The sequence below is a fragment of the Ranitomeya variabilis genome, chromosome 1, assembly GCF_051348905.1.
Source record: "Ranitomeya variabilis isolate aRanVar5 chromosome 1, aRanVar5.hap1, whole genome shotgun sequence".
NCBI lineage: Eukaryota > Metazoa > Chordata > Amphibia > Anura > Dendrobatidae > Ranitomeya > Ranitomeya variabilis.
Genome location: NC_135232.1, coordinates 582,657,838 through 582,678,747, shown reverse-complemented (window position 1 = coordinate 582,678,747; position 20,910 = coordinate 582,657,838). Strand labels below are relative to the sequence as shown.

At 44.1% G+C, this 20,910-nt stretch overlaps 1 protein-coding gene across 7 annotated transcripts in view; it reads right to left on the bottom strand.

Moving 5' to 3' along the window:
* Positions 1-12,042: 12,042 nt before the first annotated feature.
* HORMAD1 (HORMA domain containing 1) overlaps positions 12,043-20,910 on the bottom strand; it is an 85,078-nt gene continuing 76,210 nt past the window's right edge. For all 7 annotated transcript variants that reach the window (XM_077257727.1, XM_077257717.1, XM_077257720.1 and 4 more), the window contains one exon: positions 12,043-12,343. In XM_077257727.1, coding sequence (XP_077113842.1) covers positions 12,257-12,343 — 87 coding nt within the window. In that variant the 3' untranslated portion in view covers positions 12,043-12,256. The remainder of the gene's footprint in view (positions 12,344-20,910) is intronic.

Below are 20,910 nucleotides of genomic sequence, written 5' to 3'. Positions count from 1 at the left end.
ACGGTGGGGGCTTGGCCCATGTTCCCCTTCGGCAGGGATTGGTCACACCCAGGTGTCAATAAATATATTCTTTTTCAAGTTGTCACTTCAAAAACACAGAAAAGTCTTAGTGTACAGCGCCTTAGGCTCAGTTCACACTGAGATTTTTTTTGGAGCTGATCTTCTCCAAAGACCGGCAAAAAAAATCTTCAGGAAAAAAAGCTGTTCTAAAATTCTTCACAACTGCTTCAGGGAAGTAAGAAAAATTCCTCCAACCCCCCCCCCCCCAAAAAAAAAAAAAATCTGTGTGAACATAGCCCTAAGGTATGGACCTGTAGCCATATAAGGTATGGACCTGTAGCCATATAAGGTATGGACGCATAGCCCTAAGGTATGGACCTGTAGCCATATAAGGTATGGACGCATAGCCCTAAGGTATGGACCTGTAGCCATATAAGGTATGGACGCATAGCCCTAAGGTATGGACCTGTAGCCACATAAGGTATGGACCTGTAGCCACATAAGGTATGGACGCATAGCCCTAAGGTATGGACCTGTAGCCACATAAGGTATGGACGCATAGCCCTAAGGTATGGACCTGTAGCCACATAAGGTATGGACCTGTAGCCATATAAGGTATGGACGCATAGCCCTAAGGTATGGACCTGTAGCCACATAAGGTATGGACCTGTAGCCACATAAGGTATGGACGCATAGCCCTAAGGTATGGACCTGTAGCCACATAAGGTATGGACCTGTAGCCATATAAGGTATGGACGCATAGCCCTAAGGTATGGACCTGTAGCCACATAAGGTATGGACCTGTAGCCACATAAGGTATGGACGCATAGCCCTAAGGTATGGACCTGTAGCCACATAAGGTATGGACGCATAGCCCTAAGGTATGGACCTGTAGCCATATAAGGTATGGACGCATAGCCCTAAGGTATGGACCTATAGCCATATAAGGTATGGACGCATAGCCCTAAAGTATGGACCTGTAGCCACATAAGGTATGGACGCATAGCCCTAAAGTATGGACCTGTAGCCACATAAGGTATGGACGCATAGCCCTAAGGTATGGACGCATAGCCATATAAGGTATGGACGCATAGCCCTAAGGTATGGACGCATAGCCCTATAAGGTACGGACCTATAGCCATATAAGGTATGGACCTGTAGCCATATAAGGTATGGACCTGTAGCCATATAAGGTATGGACCTATAGCCATATAAGGTATGGACGCATAGCCCTATAAGGTACGGACCTATAACCATATAAGGTATGGACCTGTAGCCATATAAGGTATGGACCTATAGCCATATAAGGTATGGACGCATAGCCCTATAAGGAACGGACCTATAGCCATATAAGGTATGGACCTGTAGCCATATAAGGTATGGACCTGTAGCCATATAAGGTATGGACGCATAGCCCTATAAGGTACGGACCTATAGCCATATAAGGTATAGACGCATAGCCCTAAGGTATGGACGCATAGCCATATAAGGTATGGACCTATAGCCATATAAGGTATGGATGCATAGCCCTAAGGTATGGACGCATAGCCATATAAGGTATGGACCTATAGCCATATTAGGTATGGACACATAGAGGTGGGAAAAATGAGGTTTTTTTTAGTGGAAACCACTTCTGGAAACTGTTTTTTGGGGAGTTTTGAGTGTTTTTCTTTTCCTAAAGCAGTTTTGAAGAATTTTTCAAGCATTTTTTTCCTAAAAGTCAATACTCAAAAGACTGAACACGTGACCAGCAAGTCGTTTTACAGAAGAAATGTGACAGAGGAGTCTTTCAAGTGGTTTTTGAGTAATTTTTCAGAACAGACTCGCTTGAAAGGACTGCTAACAAAACTGTGCACAGACTCTTAAGGCCATGTTCACGTTGAGTTTTTATAGGAATTTTCCTCCTATCTCTTCCAAATGCATAACTATGGCAAATCCACTTTGTGCTGTTCATATGAGGAGATTTTGGAGCATTTTTTTTACCTGAAGAGGTTTTGAAAAACTCTTGGTGACAGTACTATAATGTTCTTCCAGGATCCTACACCGTTCCATGCTCTTATATTTGGGTGATGTTCAGTCACCATGGAAGGCACTGATAACATAAGGATAGCAGCCATACATCCTTTTCCAGCAGGTCAGGGTACATCTTTGCCAGACTGATTGTCATTATTACAAAACAGAATGTTTCTAGAAGTGGCACCAGTAACATGTACTAAGTGAGAGATGTAAAGTAACACGACAGATTCCAAATAGGGCAAAGAACCCCATCTACGTAATTAATCAAGTCAACTAACAAGTGTCATGACTAGTACTAAATTGTTTAGTGAAAAAATGCATAAGGTAAGTACTTTCACACAAGATGGTATGTCAGTGAAAAGGGGGGTTCTGGTACATGTGTCCTGGTTGAAGCCTCTGGATGAAACGTGTGTTGGGGCTGGTGGACATTCTCATGATGAGTCTTGCATCTTAGGACCAGACATAAGTACCTGGCAGTAGTGTGGGACCAGTCATGAGAACCTGGCAGTAGTGTAGAACCAGTAATGAGGACCTAACAGTACTTGGAACAAGTCATGAAAACCTGGCAGTAGTGTAGGACCAACAAAGAGAACCTGGCAGTAGTCCCACACTGCTTTAAGGTTCTCATGACAGGTGCTACACTATTGCCACATTCTCATTACTGGTCCTACACTACTGCCACGTTCTTATTACTGGTCCTACACTACTGCCAGTTTCTCATGGCTGGTCCTACACTACTGCCAGGTTATCATGACTGGTCCCACAGTACTGTCAGGTTCTCGTGACTGGTCCTACACTACTGCCAGGTTCTCATGCCTGGTCCCACAGTAGTTAGGTTCTCGTGACTGGTCCTACACTACTGCCAGTTTCTCATGGCTGGTCCTACACTACTGCCAGGTTCTCATGGCTGGTCCTAAAGTACTGCCAGGTTCACATGGCTGGTCCCACACTACTCCTAAGATCCCGTGATTGGTTCTACATTAGTGCCAAGTTCTCATGCCTGGTCTCACACTGCTGCTAGGTTTTCATAACTGGTCCCACACTACTGCCAAGTTATTGTGACGGGTCCCTCGCTACTTAGAAGGAGAAAGACTGATACGATGACCTTTTTTAAAAATTGGGTACTTGAGGAAGGGACTCGTGGTCCAGACTTATTGGGGTAGGAACCTCAGCACCACAAAGGAAAATGAGACTGAAAGGCTATGCGTGCACATTGAGTATTTGCTTGCAGAACTTTCTGCAAGATTTCTGCATCTCTTGGCAGGAAAAACGCTGAGGCAAAAATGCATGTGTTTTTGTACAGCAATGAAGGCTTTTTCAGCTAAATATATTTAAAAGAAAAAAGTTTTGTGATGTAATCTCACCCTCATTACAAAGCCGATAAGTAAACACAAACCCACACACAAACACACACATTGTCACCAGCCTATGTAGGAGTGTTAACAGAACAAACATACATAGGCTGTAACTAATCGGCAACTGCTAATTTTAAAGAAAAAAAAATGGCATGTGCTCTCGCGTAATTTTAATAACCAGCAGAGGGAAAGCCAATGGCTGAAGGCTGATGCTAATATTCTGGGAAGGAGCCAATAGCCATAAAGGTTCCCAGGCTATTAATATCAGCTCACAGCTGTTTGCTTAGCTTTTACTGGCTCGTTTACAGGGGGACCCCCCCCAAAAAAATGACATAGGGTCCCCCTAAAAAATCTAACCAGCAAAGGCTAGGTTGACAGCTTTGGGCTGATATTAATAGCCTAGGAAGGGGCCATGGATATTGGCCCCCTTCCAGACTAAAAACATCCGCTATCAGTCACCCCAGAAAAGGCGCATCTATAAGATGCGCCATATCTGGTGCTTAGCCTCCCTCTTCCCACTTGCCCTGTAGCGGTGGCAAGTGGGGTTCATATTTGTCGGGTTGATGTCACCTTTGTATTGTCAGGTGACATCAAGCCCACAGGTTAGTAATGGAGAGGCGTCTATAAGACACCTATCCATTAGCAACCCCATAGTGATATTGTATAAAAAGCACAGATATCCTGAATAAAGTCCTTTAATTGAAATAAATCTTTGAAAGGTAACCTGATGAAGGTGGATTTACCGCTGAAAAGCTTTGTGAGAAGATAGTGACCAAGTTAAGAAGTTTCTTTTCTATCTAAAACAAGTGTCTGTCTTTGTCTCAGCAGCCGTACCTTTCCTTCCTTGCATTTTACACCCTTCTGGGCGAGCGACTTGGTGCAGCACGGTCTCAGCAGAGTATCAACCATCCTGTAGGACCTGAAAGACATAGGACCTGCGGTGACATCAGCATCACATGTCAATCCACATGACTGGTCTACCTCCGAACACGGAAGCAGGGATGGTGAACCGTAGGCTCTGCTAACGTGGTTATGCCGGCAGGTCTGGCATAACCACGGCAGGTTAATGCACTTTGTTCTCAATCTCCTCCACTTGACCACCGGGTATCACACCAGGAGTGCCCCCTCCTCTTTTTTGTTTGTATTTGAAATAATGACACAGACTCCATTAATGAATCTTAATTAAACCATACTTACCGAACGCCTAATCGGTCGAAGCCGTCTCCTGCAACAAAAATAAAAAAAATAAACCACAATATTCCACACCGCCCGCAGAGAAGATAATAATCCATAATGTCCCATGACAATCCTGATCACTTTGAGAGCAGTCACTGATGTGACTGCTCTCAAAGACAGCCAGCGATACACCGATAGGAGGTAATCACTCCCGCAGTGTATCACTGAGCTCCCGTGAGAAAATTCTCACACAGCGGAGCCAAAAGTAAAGGAGCTGATCAGCTGATGAACTCTGGTGACTTCTCTCACGGCAGCTCAGTGATACACTGTGGGAGTGATTACTTCCTGTCCGGTGTATCGCCGGCGGCCGGTTAGAGCAGTCACATCTCCTGTGATCTCTCATCTACAGGTGAGATTGCTGTGGAACACTCGGGAATACGTGGACTACGGCAGACAGGTGAGTATATGTTGGTTTATTATTTTTCATTATTTCTAGGAGACGAGTGCATCAAGTATTGGCTGTTAGGTGAGTATAATGTTTTATTTTTATTTGAAAATATATGTAATTATTTTCCCTTTTTTTTTAAACTGTGAGCACAGGTGCTGGCTGATGAGACTACGTCTCCCATCAGTGGCTCCTGCCATCAGTGTTATCAGTGACAGCAGACATAGCCCGATGGGAGCAGTAGTCTCATCAGCCCACGTCTGCTGACCTGTGGTAAGCTTTTTACTGCAGGTCACCACTGCGGGTCACAGTCACAGCTGCGGGGTCATGCTGACATCTTGACTCCGCAGCGCTCTGACCGACGGTCTTACCGGCATTAGCATTACCGCCGATATGAACCACTGCGCCGGTGTTTCCCAGGTGTCACACCATAGGATATATGTGAAAATGCAAACAAAAACTCAGCAAATCCGCAAATATTTTTATACCTGAGTTTTTGTTGCGAATTTGACTGACTCAATTGAAGTCAATGGGTGAAAAACGCTGCAGAAACGCACAAAGAATTGACAAGCTGCAGAAAAAAAACACACTGCAAATACACAAGGAAAATTACTGATAATGTGCCCAACACTTCAGGATTGTCATTGAATTAGCTTGCATAAGGAGTCCAGATCATTTTTGGCCCATTTCCACATGGAAAAATGCAGCGAAAATGCATCAAAAACGTACTGTGTGCAAACAGCCTGAGTCTTGCTGCAGTGTGTAGTGCAGCGGTGTCCACACTGTGCAGGGATGAGGAAGTGACCCAGGAAAAGTTAAAATAAAAGTCTTTTTTAATAAACAGCGTACTCACAAACAAATGAAGTAAATCAGATCATCCGGATCACAGCCGGGAAACAAATACAGTCCGTGACTTGTTGCCGTGGACGACTGCACCGCCGTGTATGCTGAGGGTGTCAGGCCTTTGGCATCGCTTGGCCCTGTGTTGCTTCACGCAGTTGATCTCTGCAGCGCCTACTGCTCTGTCTGCATGCAAGATCAAAACTGACACATCCAAATGCTTTCGGCAGGGTCTCTCAAACTGCAATCTGTGGCCATAGGCCACCTGTAAGACCCAGCCTGGTGGAAACGTACCAGCCCCACTTCCTTCCTGCAGTCCGTTTAAGAAATAAAAGCCCATACCAGCTTTTTCTGAACAATGCCTAGACCAAATAGATTGACCAGATCCACGCTTACTTTTATATTGCCCTGTGACTTACAGTCGTACTGCTGTGATCACAAGGCACTCCAGCGGGTCTAATAGGACTCCATCAGCATCTTGGGGGATACATATCGACCCTCGCATATGTTCCCCCTCCCTGCCTCACAAGTGTAAATTTTATTTTGATCTGGCAAGGAGTCAAAAACAGATATGGTCCAACGTTTCGACCAGGAGCGGTCTGTGTTAAGGACATCTGTTGTGCGTGCAGGAAGCAGAAATCTATTAGAGCAATAATGTAAATCGAAAAATCTCTTTCATGTGAAGGAGGACCGGTGTGGAGCAACAGCCGGGAATCAGGAAATGCCGCAAGCAGGGTGTGATGGCTTACACCTTGCTTGCCGCATTCCTGATATCCATCCTTGACTGGTCCTACACTACTGCCAGGTCCTCATGACTGATCCTACACTACTGCTAGGTTCTTGTAACTGGACCTGCACTACTGCCAGGTTCTTGTGACTGGTCCTACACTGCTGCCAGGTTCTTGTGACTGGTGCAACACTACTGCCAGGTCCTCATGACTGATCTTACACTACTGCTAGGTTCTTGTGTCTGGTCCTACAATGCTCCCAGGTTCTTGTGACTGGTCCTAAACTTCTGCCAGGTTCTTGTGACTGGTCTTACACTACTGCCAGGTCCTCATGACTTATCCTACACTACTGCCAGGTTCAAGTGACTGATCCTACACAACTGTCAGGTTCTTGTGACTGGTCTTGCACTACTGTAAGGTTCTTGTGACAGGCTCTGCACTTCTGCCAGGTTCCTGTGACTGGTCCTACAATACTGCCAGGTTCTTGTGACTGGTCCTACACTACTGCCAGGTTCACTTATTCAGTGAGATAGCTACCTGATATCTTACTTATTATAGCATCTGGAGGACAGTCTTTTATTCCCAGTTTATCACAGTCCTGTATAATAAATTGTTTATAGAAATAAAGTGGTGGACTGGAGTCAAGGATTTGTCACCTGCACATAGGAACTCCTTTCTTTTGTTTTCCAGGTCAATGAACCGTTTCTGGTGGACAAGTAAAACTGGTTTTCTAAGTTATTTTTATCTCATGAGATCACCAGTCCCTGCATTAGTCTTTAGAGAGGTAGAGCACAGAACACAAAGTGATTAGTGATGAGCGAGTATACTCGTTGCTCGGGTTTTCCTAGCTGGTTGCTAGGGAACCCCCACATGTAATCAAACTGGCTAATAGCTGTAAATCATTCAGGTGCGGTGATGAAAACTTAATCTCCGAACGCTAACGAATACTCAGAGACCACCCAAGCATGCTCGTGAAAACCCGAGCAACGAGTACACTCGCTCATCACTAAAAGTGATGAAATACTGCTTAGATCAGTAGCGATCCGACCTCTGGGACCTCCACCAATACTGAGAATAAAGGAACTATTCCACCAATTCAGCATATACATTTCCATGTAGATTTTTTCCACTACATGTAGATAGGTTGCCACTGTCAGATTCTCATCACTGGACGTACACTACTGCTAGGATCTCACGATTGGTCCCACACTATTGCAAGGTTCTCATGACTGGTCCCACACTACTGTCAGGTTCTCATGACTGGTCTCACATTACTACCAGGTTCTCCTGACAGGTCCTACACTACTGCAAGGTTCTCATGACTGGCCCCACACTGTTACAAGTTTATCATGGCTGGTCTTAACCTACTACTAGGACCTCATTACTGGTCCCACACTATTGCAAGGTTCTCATGACTGGTCCCACATTACTGTCAGGTTCTCCTGACTGTTCGAACACTACTGCAAGGTTCTCATGACTGGCCCCACACTATTACAAGATTCTCATGGCTGGTCCTACACTACTGATAGGGTCTCATTGTCACGGGGTTACTGCGACAGCTTGGAGCCAAAAGATAGCAGCGTCTGATTACTCCTACTCCGGCGCTGAGAAGAAGCACTTCTCCATTTTAAATGTGTTTATTTCTTCTGGCAGAACAGGGGCTAATCTGCCATGTTGGAAATCCCTGTGTGCACAGCTGAGCTCGGTTAGCCACTCCCCTCCCCTTTATAATCTGGGCTCTCATACTAATCCTTGTCAGAGCTAGCATTTGCTGCATGGCTAGAGAGGAGTTCATATAATCCCCAATCCCGACAGTTTTAAGCGTGCCCTAAAAACGCATTTGTTCAGACTGGCCTACCGCCTCAACGCATTAACCTAACTATCCCTGTGTGGCCTATTAAAAATAGAAAAAAAAAACAAAAACACATAATCAGGTTCCTTGCATCGTGTTCTCATACACTTTATGCAGTTAATAGCCCTCTGTGTCTGTACTGCTACATACTTAGGCTGTTAACTGGTTCATGCAGCTTTACATGAACACCCGAGCCTTAGGGTACCGTCACACAGTGCAATTTTGATCGCTACGACGGCACGATTCGTGACGTTCCAGCGATGCATTTACGATATCGTAGTGTCTGACACGCTACTGCGATCCGGATCCCCGCTGAGAATCGTACGTCGTAGCAGATCGTTTGAAACTTTCTTTCGTCGTCTAGTGTCCCGCTGTGGCGGCATGATTGCATTGTGTGACACAGGTTGTATACGATGTGCGCACAGTAACCAACGGCTTCTACATCGCAAATACGTCATGAAATTATCGCTCCAGCGCCGTGTATTGCAACGTGTGACTGCAGTATACGACGCTGGAGCGATACTTATACGACGCTGCAACGTCACGAATCGTGCCGTCGTAGCGATGAAAATGGCACTGTGTGACGGTACCCTTACACTATGGCTGGTCCAAATAACTAAAGCAATTGTTACCATCCACCTCTCGTGTCTCCCCTTTTCCTCATAGTTTGTAAGCTTGCGAGCAGGGCCCTCATTCCTCCTGGTATCTATTTTGAACTGTGATTTCTGTTATGCTGTAATGTCTATTGTCTGTACAAGTCCCCTCTATAAGTTGGAAAGCGCTGCGGAATATGTTGGCGCTATATAAATAAAAATTATTATTATTATTATTATTATATAAGAAGGAGAGTTGAAGGAATTATCAGTGACTGTTGCTTGGTTTGTATGTGTGGTAATTCCTTATCCTTCCCTATTTTGATTTAATCCCCTACTTTCACACCCTGGTGTATTCCTCTGTTACATGTGAGTGAATATTTTGTATGTCTGGAATTTTCTGTTAACCCTCGTCCCTGTTGCCTTGTTTGTCGGGTTGGTGTACTACAGTGTACAGTAGCACCTCCTCTTCCCTGAGTGGGGGAAGAGAACAGATGGAGGGCTAGCTCAGGAAATTAAAGCAAAGGCTGAGGGCTGAGGCCCTGGCATATTCGCCATCTGAAGTATCCCGGGGAGCAAGTCGAGCTAGAGTGCCCCTAGTGTTAGGGACAGGGAAGGAACCCCTGGTCCCAGGTCACTCGACAGCTGTGCAGTGACACTTGTGACTTGTCCTACACTATTGCTAAGTCCTTATGACTAGTGTTGAGCGATACCGTCCGATACTTGAAAGTATCGGTATCGGAAAGTATCGGCCGATACCGGCAAAGTATCGGATCCAATCCGATACCGATACCCGATACCAATACAAGTCAATGGGACTCAAGTATCGGACGGTATTCCTGATGGTTCCCAGGGTCTGAAGGAGAGGAAACTCTCCTTCAGGCCCTGGGATCCATATAAATGTGTAAAAGAAAGAATTAAAATAAAAAATATCGCTATACTCACCTGTCCGACGCAGCCTGGACCTCAGCGAGGGAACCGGCAGCGTTGTTTGTTTAAAATTCGCGCTTTTACTTGGTTACGTGAAGTCCCGGCTTGTGATTGGTCAGGGCGGCCATGTTGCCGGGACGCGGACCAATCACAGCAAGCCGTGACGAAATTACGTCACGGCTTGCTGTGATTGGTCCGCGTCCCGGCAACATGGCCGCCATTAACCAATCACAAGCCGTGACGTCACGGGAGGCTGGACACGCGCGCTTTTTAAAAAGCGCGCGTGTCCAGCCTCCAGTGACGTCCCGGCTTATGATTGGTCACGGCGCCATGTTGCCGGGACGCGGACCAATCACAGCAAGCCGTGACGAAATTACGTCACGGCTTGCTGTGATTGGTCCGCGTCCCGGCAACATGGCCGCCATTAACCAATCACAAGCCGTGACGTCACGGGAGGCTGGACACGCGCGCTTTTTAAAATGGGCGCGTGTCCAGCCTCCCGTGACGTCCCGGCTTGTGATTGGTTGCGCCGCGGTCAACCAATCACAAGCCGGGAGGCTGGACACGCGCGCATTTTAAAATTTTAAAATGCGCGCGTGTCCAGCCTCCCGGCTTGTGATTGGTTGATCGCGGCGCAACCAATCACAAGCCGGGACGTCACGGGAGGCTGGACACGCGCCCATTTTAAAATGCGCGCGTGTCCAGCCTCCCGTGACGTCACGGCTTGTGATTGGTTGCGTCTCCCATGTGACTGCGACGCAACCAATCACAAAGCCGGGACGTAATTTTAAAATCCTTAAGGACCTGAAATTACGTCACGACTTGCTGTGATTGGTTGCGTCGCCCATGTGACTGCGACGCAACCAATCACAACGCCGGAACGTAATTTTAAAATCCTGAAGGACCTGAAATTACGTCACGGCTTGCTGTGATTGGTTGCGTCCCGGTCACATGGGCGGCACGCAACCAATCACAAGCCGGGACTCACGTAAAGGAAAGAAAAGCGCGAATTTTAAACAAAGAACGCTGCCGCTTCCCTCGGTAAGGTGCAGGCTGCGTCGGAGAGGTGAGTATAGCAATATTTTTTATTTTAATTCTCTCTTTTACACATTTTTACATTAATGTTGTTTCGATACCGATACCCGATATCACAAAAATATCGGATCTCGGTATCGGAATTCCGATACAGCAAGTATCGGCCGATACCCGATACTTGCAGTATCGGAATGCTCAACACTACTTATGACAGACCCTACACTACTGTAATGTGATACATCTTACTTGGTGAGGTGGATTCACAAAAAAATGTGGTAGTGTTTCAGCGGGACAGCAGAGACGGGGATGAAGTGTTGTTTAAGATGTAACGGGTTATAAAGGAGATACAAAACGGCAGAGCTGGAACAGCAATAACTGATGTAGCAAAGTTGGAACAACAGTAACTGAAATATCAGTTGTACCAATTATGTGTGATGAAGCAGTGCTGGAACAATAAATAGCTGTATAGCAGATTTGTGTCTGCAGTGGTGGCAAAGTGTAACGTCCTGTTGTCGTAGTCAGGTTGAATTGGCTAAAGAGGACAATGTCATCGGTGCTTATTGGGTTGCCCTCCTAGGTCGGTGATCAAAAGACGTGACAAGACCAATCGAAGAGGGGACACGATGTAGCTATTAGTGTAGAACCAGGGCAGGTGAGTGATACCAGGTTCCTACAGGTGCTACACTGCAGGCAAATTTTCATGACATCAACTGCCTGTTCTGTCTTTGCTCGTCTTTCTGATAAGGACACACACTGTGTACACTTAAATCACCATTCACAACAATATGCATATACACACACACACACACACACACACACACACACACACACACACACACACACACACACACACACACACACACACACACACACGTTGTAATCACAGATGGGCACGGTGATATGAACTCATATAAAGGCTCATATGAGGATAACAAAGTGGGCTATGTTCACACTTGTGCTGGAGGCTTTGTTGGCCAACTGCTTGGGCACAGATTTGTGGATTCTGTCTGTAAGAGAAACCACAATGCAGAAGTGAATGCAGATTAGACAATCAAGGAGGGACACGAATGGCTCACTGTGCAGCTACTCCACTTTTAATATTTTTCTTTTTCAATCTTGAGTCGCAGCATATCAGTGACTTCTCCTGACAATAACAGAATATTATTTCATTCATTAAGGAAAAATGTGTCAGAACTAACAAATTAAATTTAACATTGAATTAACTGTGGGTTGGGATAACTTGTAACGAGCCTTAAGAACAGTGGTGATGGGAGGAGGCAGATCATCTATATCGGATCTTTCGGCTCGCTGAATCTTTTTCTTTTTGGTACAGTTGGTTCATCCTGACTACAGGAAAGTTCCAAAACCTGAGTCTGCAAGAAAAATATGGAAGTTGTTACCACTGTGTCCCAATTCATAGTGTGAATAGTTCGCTGCCACTGCTTCTTACCGATCTTCCTGCTATAGTCATCTAAATAATTTAATAGATAATACGTATACGGTCAGGGCAGCTCATAATAATGTGTGACAGGAGCTATCTAATCATCACATCTGCAACTGTGATAGGAAGTTCTCTGGCAGTGTCATCATATATACAGGCCGGGTTACTGAGATGGTGACAAGATAAATTCATGTAATCCCTGTGGTATCACTTGACCCAGATGTAAAGAAGTATACCATAAATTTTCATACACTGTATATATGTTTATCTCAAGGGGATTACAAGCATGTATGTTCCCTGAAGCACACCACCACCATACAGTACATACAGGTCCTTCTCAAAAAATTAGCATATAGTGTTAAATTTCATTATTTACCATAATGTAATGATTACAATTAAACTTTCATATATTATAGATTCATTATCCACCAACTGAAATTTGTCAGGTCTTTTATTGTTTTAATACTGATGATTTTGGCATACAACTCCTGATAACCCAAAAAACCTGTCTCAATAAATTAGCATATCAAGAAAAGGTTCTCTAAACGACCTATTACCCTAATCTTCTGAATCAACTAATTAACTCTAAACACATGCAAAAGATACCTGAGGCTTTTAAAAACTCCCTGCCTGGTTCATTACTCAAAACCCCCATCATGGGTAAGACTAGCGACCTGACAGATGTCAAGAAGGCCATCATTGACACCCTCAAGCAAGAGGGTAAGACCCAGAAAGAAATTTCTCAACAAATAGGCTGTTCCCAGAGTGCTGTATCAAGGCACCTCAATGGTAAGTCTGTTGGAAGGAAACAATGTGGCAGAAAACGCTGTACAACGAGAAGAGGTGACCGGACCCTGAGGAAGATTGTGGAGAAGGACCGATTCCAGACCTTGGGGAACCTGAGGAAGCAGTGGACTGAGTCTGGTGTGGAAACATCCAGAGCCACCGTGCACAGGCGTGTGCAGGAAATGGGCTACAGGTGCCGCATTCCCCAGGTAAAGCCACTTTTGAACCATAAACAGCGGCAGAAGCGCCTGACCTGGGCTACAGAGAAGCAGCACTGGACTGTTGCTAAGTGGTCCCAAGTACTTTTTTCTGATGAAAGCAAATTTTGCATGTCATTCGGAAATCAAGGTGCCAGAGTCTGGAGGAAGACTGGGGAGAAGGAAATGCCAAAATGCCTGAAGTCCAGTGTCAAGTACCCAGTCAGTGATGGTGTGGGGTGCCATGTCAGCTGCTGGTGTTGGTCCACTGTGTTTCATCAAGGGCAGGGTCAATGCAGCTAGCTATCAGGAGATTTTGGAGCACTTCATGCTTTCATCGGCTGAAATGCTTTATGGAGATGAAGATTTCATTTTTCAGCACGACCTGGCACCTGCTCACAGTGCCAAAACCACTGGTAAATGGTTTACTGACCATGGTATTACTGTGCTCAATTGGCCTGCCAACTCTCCTGACCTGAACCCCATAGAGAATCTGTGGGATATTGTGAAGAGAAAGTTGAGAGACGCAAGACCCAACACTCTGGATGAGCTTAAGGCCGCTATTGAAGCATCCTGGGCCTCCATAACATCTCAGCAGTGTCACAGGCTGATTGCCTCCATGCCACGCCGCATTGAAGCAGTCATTTCTGCCAAAGGATTCCCGACCAAGTATTGAGTACATAACTGAACATTATTATTTGATGTTTTTTTTGTTTGTTATTAAAAAACACTTTTATTTGATTGGACGGTTGAAATATGCTAATTTATTGAGACAGGTTTTTTGGGTTATCAGGAGTTGTAGGCCAAAATCATCAGTATTAAAACAATAAAAGACCTGACAAATTTCAGTTGGTGGATAATGAATCTATAATATATGAAAGTTTAATTGTAATCATTACATTATGGTAAATAATGAAATTTAACACTATATGCTAATTTTTTGAGAAGGACCTGTATATTGCATCACAAGGACAACAGAAACTCATATCTCAGTTGCACATGATAACTAGACAGCTCCCGTCACACAGTTATAATGGATATTAAAGGGAACATTTGTCCCTTTAAATGGTGCCAAGCGTAATAAGACATATAGGCAATTAAATGCTCCTCAGGGAATTTAATTATGCAAACAGCCCCTTCAAAAAAGAAAGATAACTTGAACCCTAGCACCACCTTTTGGGGTAACAATCCTAAACATAAATATTCATGATCCTTTAACAAAACTTGCTACATACCTTAGAGCACAAAGCCAAACCAAATAACGCACTGACAGACACGTGTTTCAAGGTATTGGACCCTTATCAGTGCACAGAAGATCTGATTTGGCTATGTGAGAGGTCTCTGGCAGTGGATTATAGGGAACGTTTTTCCTTTTGGAGAGTACAAAGCTGATGTATAGAGATTTTACATGGCATACAATGTTCCTCTGGAACTTTAAATATGCAAATAACCTTTTCAAAGAGTAAGAAGACTTGTACTTTATCACCACCTATTGAAGGCAGCAATCCTGAAAGTCAATATTGACCTTCTAAAATACCTCGCTATATGATTTGGGATAAAAAGCCAAACCATACACTAAATCCCAAACCATACACTAAGTTTACAGACACTGGTATCCAGTTTCCATGAAATACCTCTTAGGCCTGTTTCACACGTCAGTGGCTCTGGTACGTGTGGTGACAGTTTTCTCACGTACCGGAGACACTGACTCACGTAGACACATTAAAATCAATGTGTCTCTGCACATGTCAGCGTGTTTTCACGGACCGTGTATCCATTTGAAAAACACGGAGACATGTCAGTGTTCGTGGGAGCGCACGTACCACACGGACCCATTAAAGTCAATGGGTCCGTGTAAAACACGTACCGCACACGGATGCTGTCCGTGTGCAGTCAGTGTGCCGTGCAGAAGACAGCGCTACAGTAAGCGCTGTCCCCCCAGCTTGTGGTGCTGAAGCCACCATTCATTTCTTCTCTCCAGCAGCGTTCGCTGGAGAGAAGGAATGAAAAATCATTGTTTTTTTATTTTTTTGCGGTTGTAAAAAAGTTCCCGGTAACCAACCCCCTCCCACTCCCTGTGCGCCCGCCCGCTGGAAATAAAATACTCACCCAGCTCCCTCGATGCTTCCTCTCAGCGCCGCAGCTTGTCCTGTATGAGCGGTCACGTGGTACCGCTCATTACAGTGATGAATATGCGGCTCCACCTCCCCGCCAGTCGTAAAGCCAGTGACTGAGGGCAGATATTAATAGCCTAGAGAGGGTCCATGGTTATTGGCCCCCCCTGGCTACAAACATCTGCCCCCAGCCACCCCAGAAAAGGCACGTCTGGGAAAAGTTCCCACGCTCGAGTTCATATGAGGACATCCAGCAGAGGGCGCATCACCGCGACTCAAGGTAACTACAGGACATTCCCCTGCACTCCATTCATTCCCCAGATTTTACAGACAGGGGTGGCTGCATTAGCAGAGCTCCTGGGTGTAAAATGATTTAACCCCTTCAGATGGATTTACATCGTGGGATGTGCCAGAAGGACGGAAGGTATGGGATATTGTTCTCTAGGCTATTAATATCTGCCCTCAGTCACTGGCTTTACCACTCTGACGGAGAAAATTGCGCGGGAGCCCACGCCAATTTTTTCCGCGATTTAACCCTTTAATTTAATAGCTAGAGCGCCCAAATTTTGCACATACACACTACTAACATTAGCAGTGTGGAATATGCAAAAAAAAAGGGATATGAGATGGTTTACTGTATGTAAACCATGTCTCATATCATGTCGGGTTTGGGAAGGAGATAGCAAAAGCCGGCAATTGAATTACCGGCTTTTATGCTATCTAGCGCTGAATTAAATATAAATACAGTATATATATATATATATATATATATATATATATATATATATATATATATACATATATGTCTCAATGACATATATATATATATATATATATATATATATAGAGAGAGAGAGAGAGATACCTTATATATGTTTTAACGAACATTTGAGCCCAAAAATCCATTAGATGTCGGTTTTGCAAGCCTGCGAGAAAATCTCGCAGTACGGATGCCATACGGGCTACATACGGAGGATGCTATGCACAAAATACCCTGCCACACCCTGCCTACGGATGACATATGGATCACTATTTTGGGAACATTTCTGCGTATTACGGCAGTAAAAAACAGACCGTATTTTCGTACGCTGAGTGTGACGCCGGCCTTATAGAGAGAGCTAATCTGGTGTTAGGATACTTATACATCATACAATGCACCGTTGTGAAATTATTGCACTTAAAGACACGTATTCCAGGATTTTTAACCCTCATTAGTAAGAAGACTTATCATGGGCCATGCAACGCAACTAGCAGTATTTGGTCAGTATTTTACATCAGTATTTGTAAGCCAAAACCAGGAGTGGGTGATAAATGCAGAAGTGGTGCATATGTTTCTATTATACTTTTCCTCTAATTGTTCCACTTCTGGTTATGGCTTACAAATACTGATGTAAAATACTGACCAAATACTGCTAGTGTGACGGCAGCCTAACCTCTACAACACGGCCAAGACCAAAGAGCTTTATAAGGATGTCAGGAACAAGATTATAGATCTGCACCAAGCTGGAATGGGCTACAAAACCATAAGTAAGACGCTGGGTGGGAAGGAGACAACTGTTGGTGCAATAGTAAGAAAATGGAAGAAGTACAAAGTGACTGTCAATCGACATCGATCTGGGGCACCATGCAAAATCTCACCTCATGGCATATCCTTGATCATGAGGAAGGTGAGAGATCAGTCTAAGGGCTCATACTCACCTGCGAGAAACTTGGATGAGTCTTGCACGTCAATACCCGGCACTTCACCCGGCACTCAGGAGCGGAGCGTGCGGCTGCATGTATTGCTATGCGGCCGCATGCTCCGCTCCTGAGTGCCGGGTGCAATGCCGGGTATTGACGTGCGAGACTCATCCAAGTTTCTCACAGGTGAGTATGAGCCCTAAAACGACAAAAAAGGGGAAAGAGACATACCAAAAGCTGGGGAACACCCCATATGCACAATATATAATTTGAAAAATAATTATTTAGAGTCCAAAAACAAACAAACCACAAAAACAGTTACATAAAAACATTAAAAACAGTAAATCAACAACCCCAAAAAAGAAAGAGGTGAAACCCCCTGGGAACTGGAAAAATAGACCAAATATCAATGATGAAGGTATTGCACTGTTACAATAAATATATACAACTATCAATGAAGGTCATAGGGCATAACTGCATGCAAAAAACAAAGGTTTTTTTTTAAAATACAAAAAACAAGCTGCAATTATAATCTGCACACCAAATATATGTTGTCAACATTTATATATAGAGACCCCACTGTCTGAATACTCAAGGGGATATGAATTCCCAGTACAAAGCAAAAAAAAACACACAAAAAAACAATTCCATTGTAGAAGGGGGCATACTGAAGTTTATAACTTTATGCAGAACACATGAAGTGATCTCATATGACCAGCCAAACTACACAGAGGAAATAGCAGCTATGTTAGTAAATATACACACCTATAGTATGCAGCAGGCTGCCAATGTAATATACATAATAACAGGTATATAAACACTCCATTCTTTACCCCTGATGAAGCCACTGCTGTGGCGACACGCGTCGGGTCTTTGACCCCCCTTGGACCTTTGATTGGGTTTGCACTTTTTTTGGGCATGACTGATAAGACATACATTGTGGTTATGTAAACTGATAGGTAGATCGGGTTGGTGCATGTTTATATCTATATGCACACTTTTGAGCATGCTGGATGGGATATGTATGGCGGCTATTTAGTTGTCTGGGTAGATCTAGCTGATGCATGCTGTGAATCTACATGATCACATGTTGCATATATATCTTCTTTTATGTGCATGCAGCTTGATTTTTGAGCTCTACTGTCAGATGCCCGCTCATAACTGTGACGACAAAAAAATCCCTACTACATTGTAAAACAACAAATGTATCTGTATAAGGTTTACATATGTCTTTAAGCAGAGGTGTTTTTTCGTGTACATAAGCATGTGTATCTACCTATTATTATGTATATTACATTGGCAGCCTGCTGCATACTATAGGTGCGTATATTTACTAACATAGCTGCTATTTCCTCTGTGTAGTTTGGCTGGTCATATGAGATCACTTCATGTGTTCTGCATAAAGTTATAAACTTCAGTATGCCCCCTTCTACAATGGAATTGTTTTTTGTTTTTTTTGCTTTGTACTGGGAATTCATATCCCCTTGAGTATTCAGACAGTGGGGTCTCTATATATAAATGTTGACAACATATATTTGGTGTGCATATTATAATTGCAGCTTGTTTTTTGTATTTAAAAAAAAAACCTTCGTTTTTTGCATGCAGTTATGCCCTATGACCTTCATTGATAGTTGTATATATTTATTGTAACAGTGCAATACCTTCATCATTGATATTTGGTCTATTTTTCCAGTCCCCAGGGGGTTTCACCTCTTTCTTTTTTGGGGTTGTTGATTTACTGTTTTTAATGTTTTTATGGAACTGTTTTTGTGGTTTGTTTGTTTTTGGACTCTAAATAAATTATTTTTCAAATTATATATTGTGTATATGGGGTGTTCCCCAGCTTTTGGTATGTCTCTTTCCCCTTTTTTGTCGTATTCAATTTGGCATACCTTGGGTAGATCCCCCAATATCAGATTTTGTTGTTATTACTGATGGTGCCCTCCACCCCTGTTTTGCCTTCTATGAGCCCTAAAACAACACATGGGGGGAACTTGTTAACCCCTTTCTGTCAGCTGACGTAATAGTACATCAACTGGCATCAAAGCCGCGACATGTCAGCTGTTTTGTACAGCTGACATGTGCGCGCAATGAGTGCGATCTGCCCGCCCATTAACTAGTTAAATGCCGCTGACAGCGGCATTTAACTAGCGCTCCCGGCCGCGCGGCCGGGGGTGCTCGCACCGCTGACCCCCGTCACATGATCGGGGGTCATCGGTGCACTGCCATAACAACCAGAGGTCTCCTCTATGGTTGTTGATGGCCGATTGTTTTGAGCGCCACCCTGTGGTCGGCGTTCAAAGCAACCCTGCATTTCTGCTACATAGAGGTGATCTGTGATCTGTGCTTCACCTCTATGTAGCAGAGGCGATTGTGTAGTGCATGCTTCTAGCCTCCTATGGAGGCTATTGAAGCATGCCAAAAAAAAAAAAAAGGGTTTAAAAATATAAAAAAAAATAAAAAATATATAAAAGTTCAAATCACCCCCCTTTCGCCCCAATCAAAATAAAACAATAAAAAAAAAATATATCAAACCTACACATATTTGGTATCGCCGTGTTCAGAATCGCCCGATCTATCAATAAAAACAAAGGATTAACCTGATCGCTAAATGGCATAGCGAGAAAAAAAATCAAAACGCCCAAATTACGATTTTTTTGGTCGCCGCAACATTGCATTAAAATGCAGTAACGGGCGATCAAAAGAACGTATCTGCACCAAAATGGTATCATTAAAAATGCCAGCTCGGCACGCAAAAAATAAGCCCTCACCCGACCCAAGATCACGAAAAATGGAGACGCTACGGGTATCGGAAAATGGCGCAATTTTTTTTTTTTTTAGCAAACTTTGGAATTTTTTTTTACCACTTAAACAAAAGAGAACCTAGACATGTTTGGTGTCTATGAACTCGTAATGACCTGGATAATCATAACGGCAGGTCAAGTTTCAGCATTTAGTGAACCTAGCAAAAAAGCCAAACAAAAAACAAGTGTGGGATTGCACTTTTTTTGCAATTTCATCGCACTTGGAATTTTTTTCCTGTTTTCTGTTACACGGCATGAAACCAATGGTATCGTTCAAAAGTACATCTCGTCCCGCAAAAAATAAAAAATAAGCTCTCACATGGCCTTATTGATGGAAAAATAAAAAAGTTATGGCTCTGGGAAGGAGGGGAGCGAAAAAACGAAAAAAGCTCTGGGGGTGAAGGGGTTAATGATCTCAAGGCAGCTGGAACCACACCACGAAAACCACTGGTAACACATTACGCCATAAAGGTTTAGGGCTTGTTCACACTTTGCAGATTTTGCTGCGGATTTTTCCGCAGCGGATTTGGAAAAACCGCAGTGAAAAACCGCTGCGGTTTCCCCTGCGGTTTCTTCTGCGGTTTCCTCTGCGGGTTTTCAACAGCACTTTCCTATTGGTGCATGTTGAAAACCGCTGCGGAATCCGCAGAAAGAAGTGACATGCTCCTTCTTTTTTTCCGCAGCAATTCCGCGCGGTTTTTAAAGAGATTTTCCGCAAAGTGGGCACAGCGGTTTTTGTTTTCCATAGGGTAACATTGTACTGTACCCTGCATGGAAAACTGCTGCGGATCCGCAGCGACAAATCCGCTGCGGATCCGCAGCAAAAACCGCAAAGTGTGAACATAGCCTTAAAATCCTGCAGTGCCTGCAAGGTCCCCCTGCTCAAGAAGGCCCATGTGCAGGCCCGTCTGAAGTTTG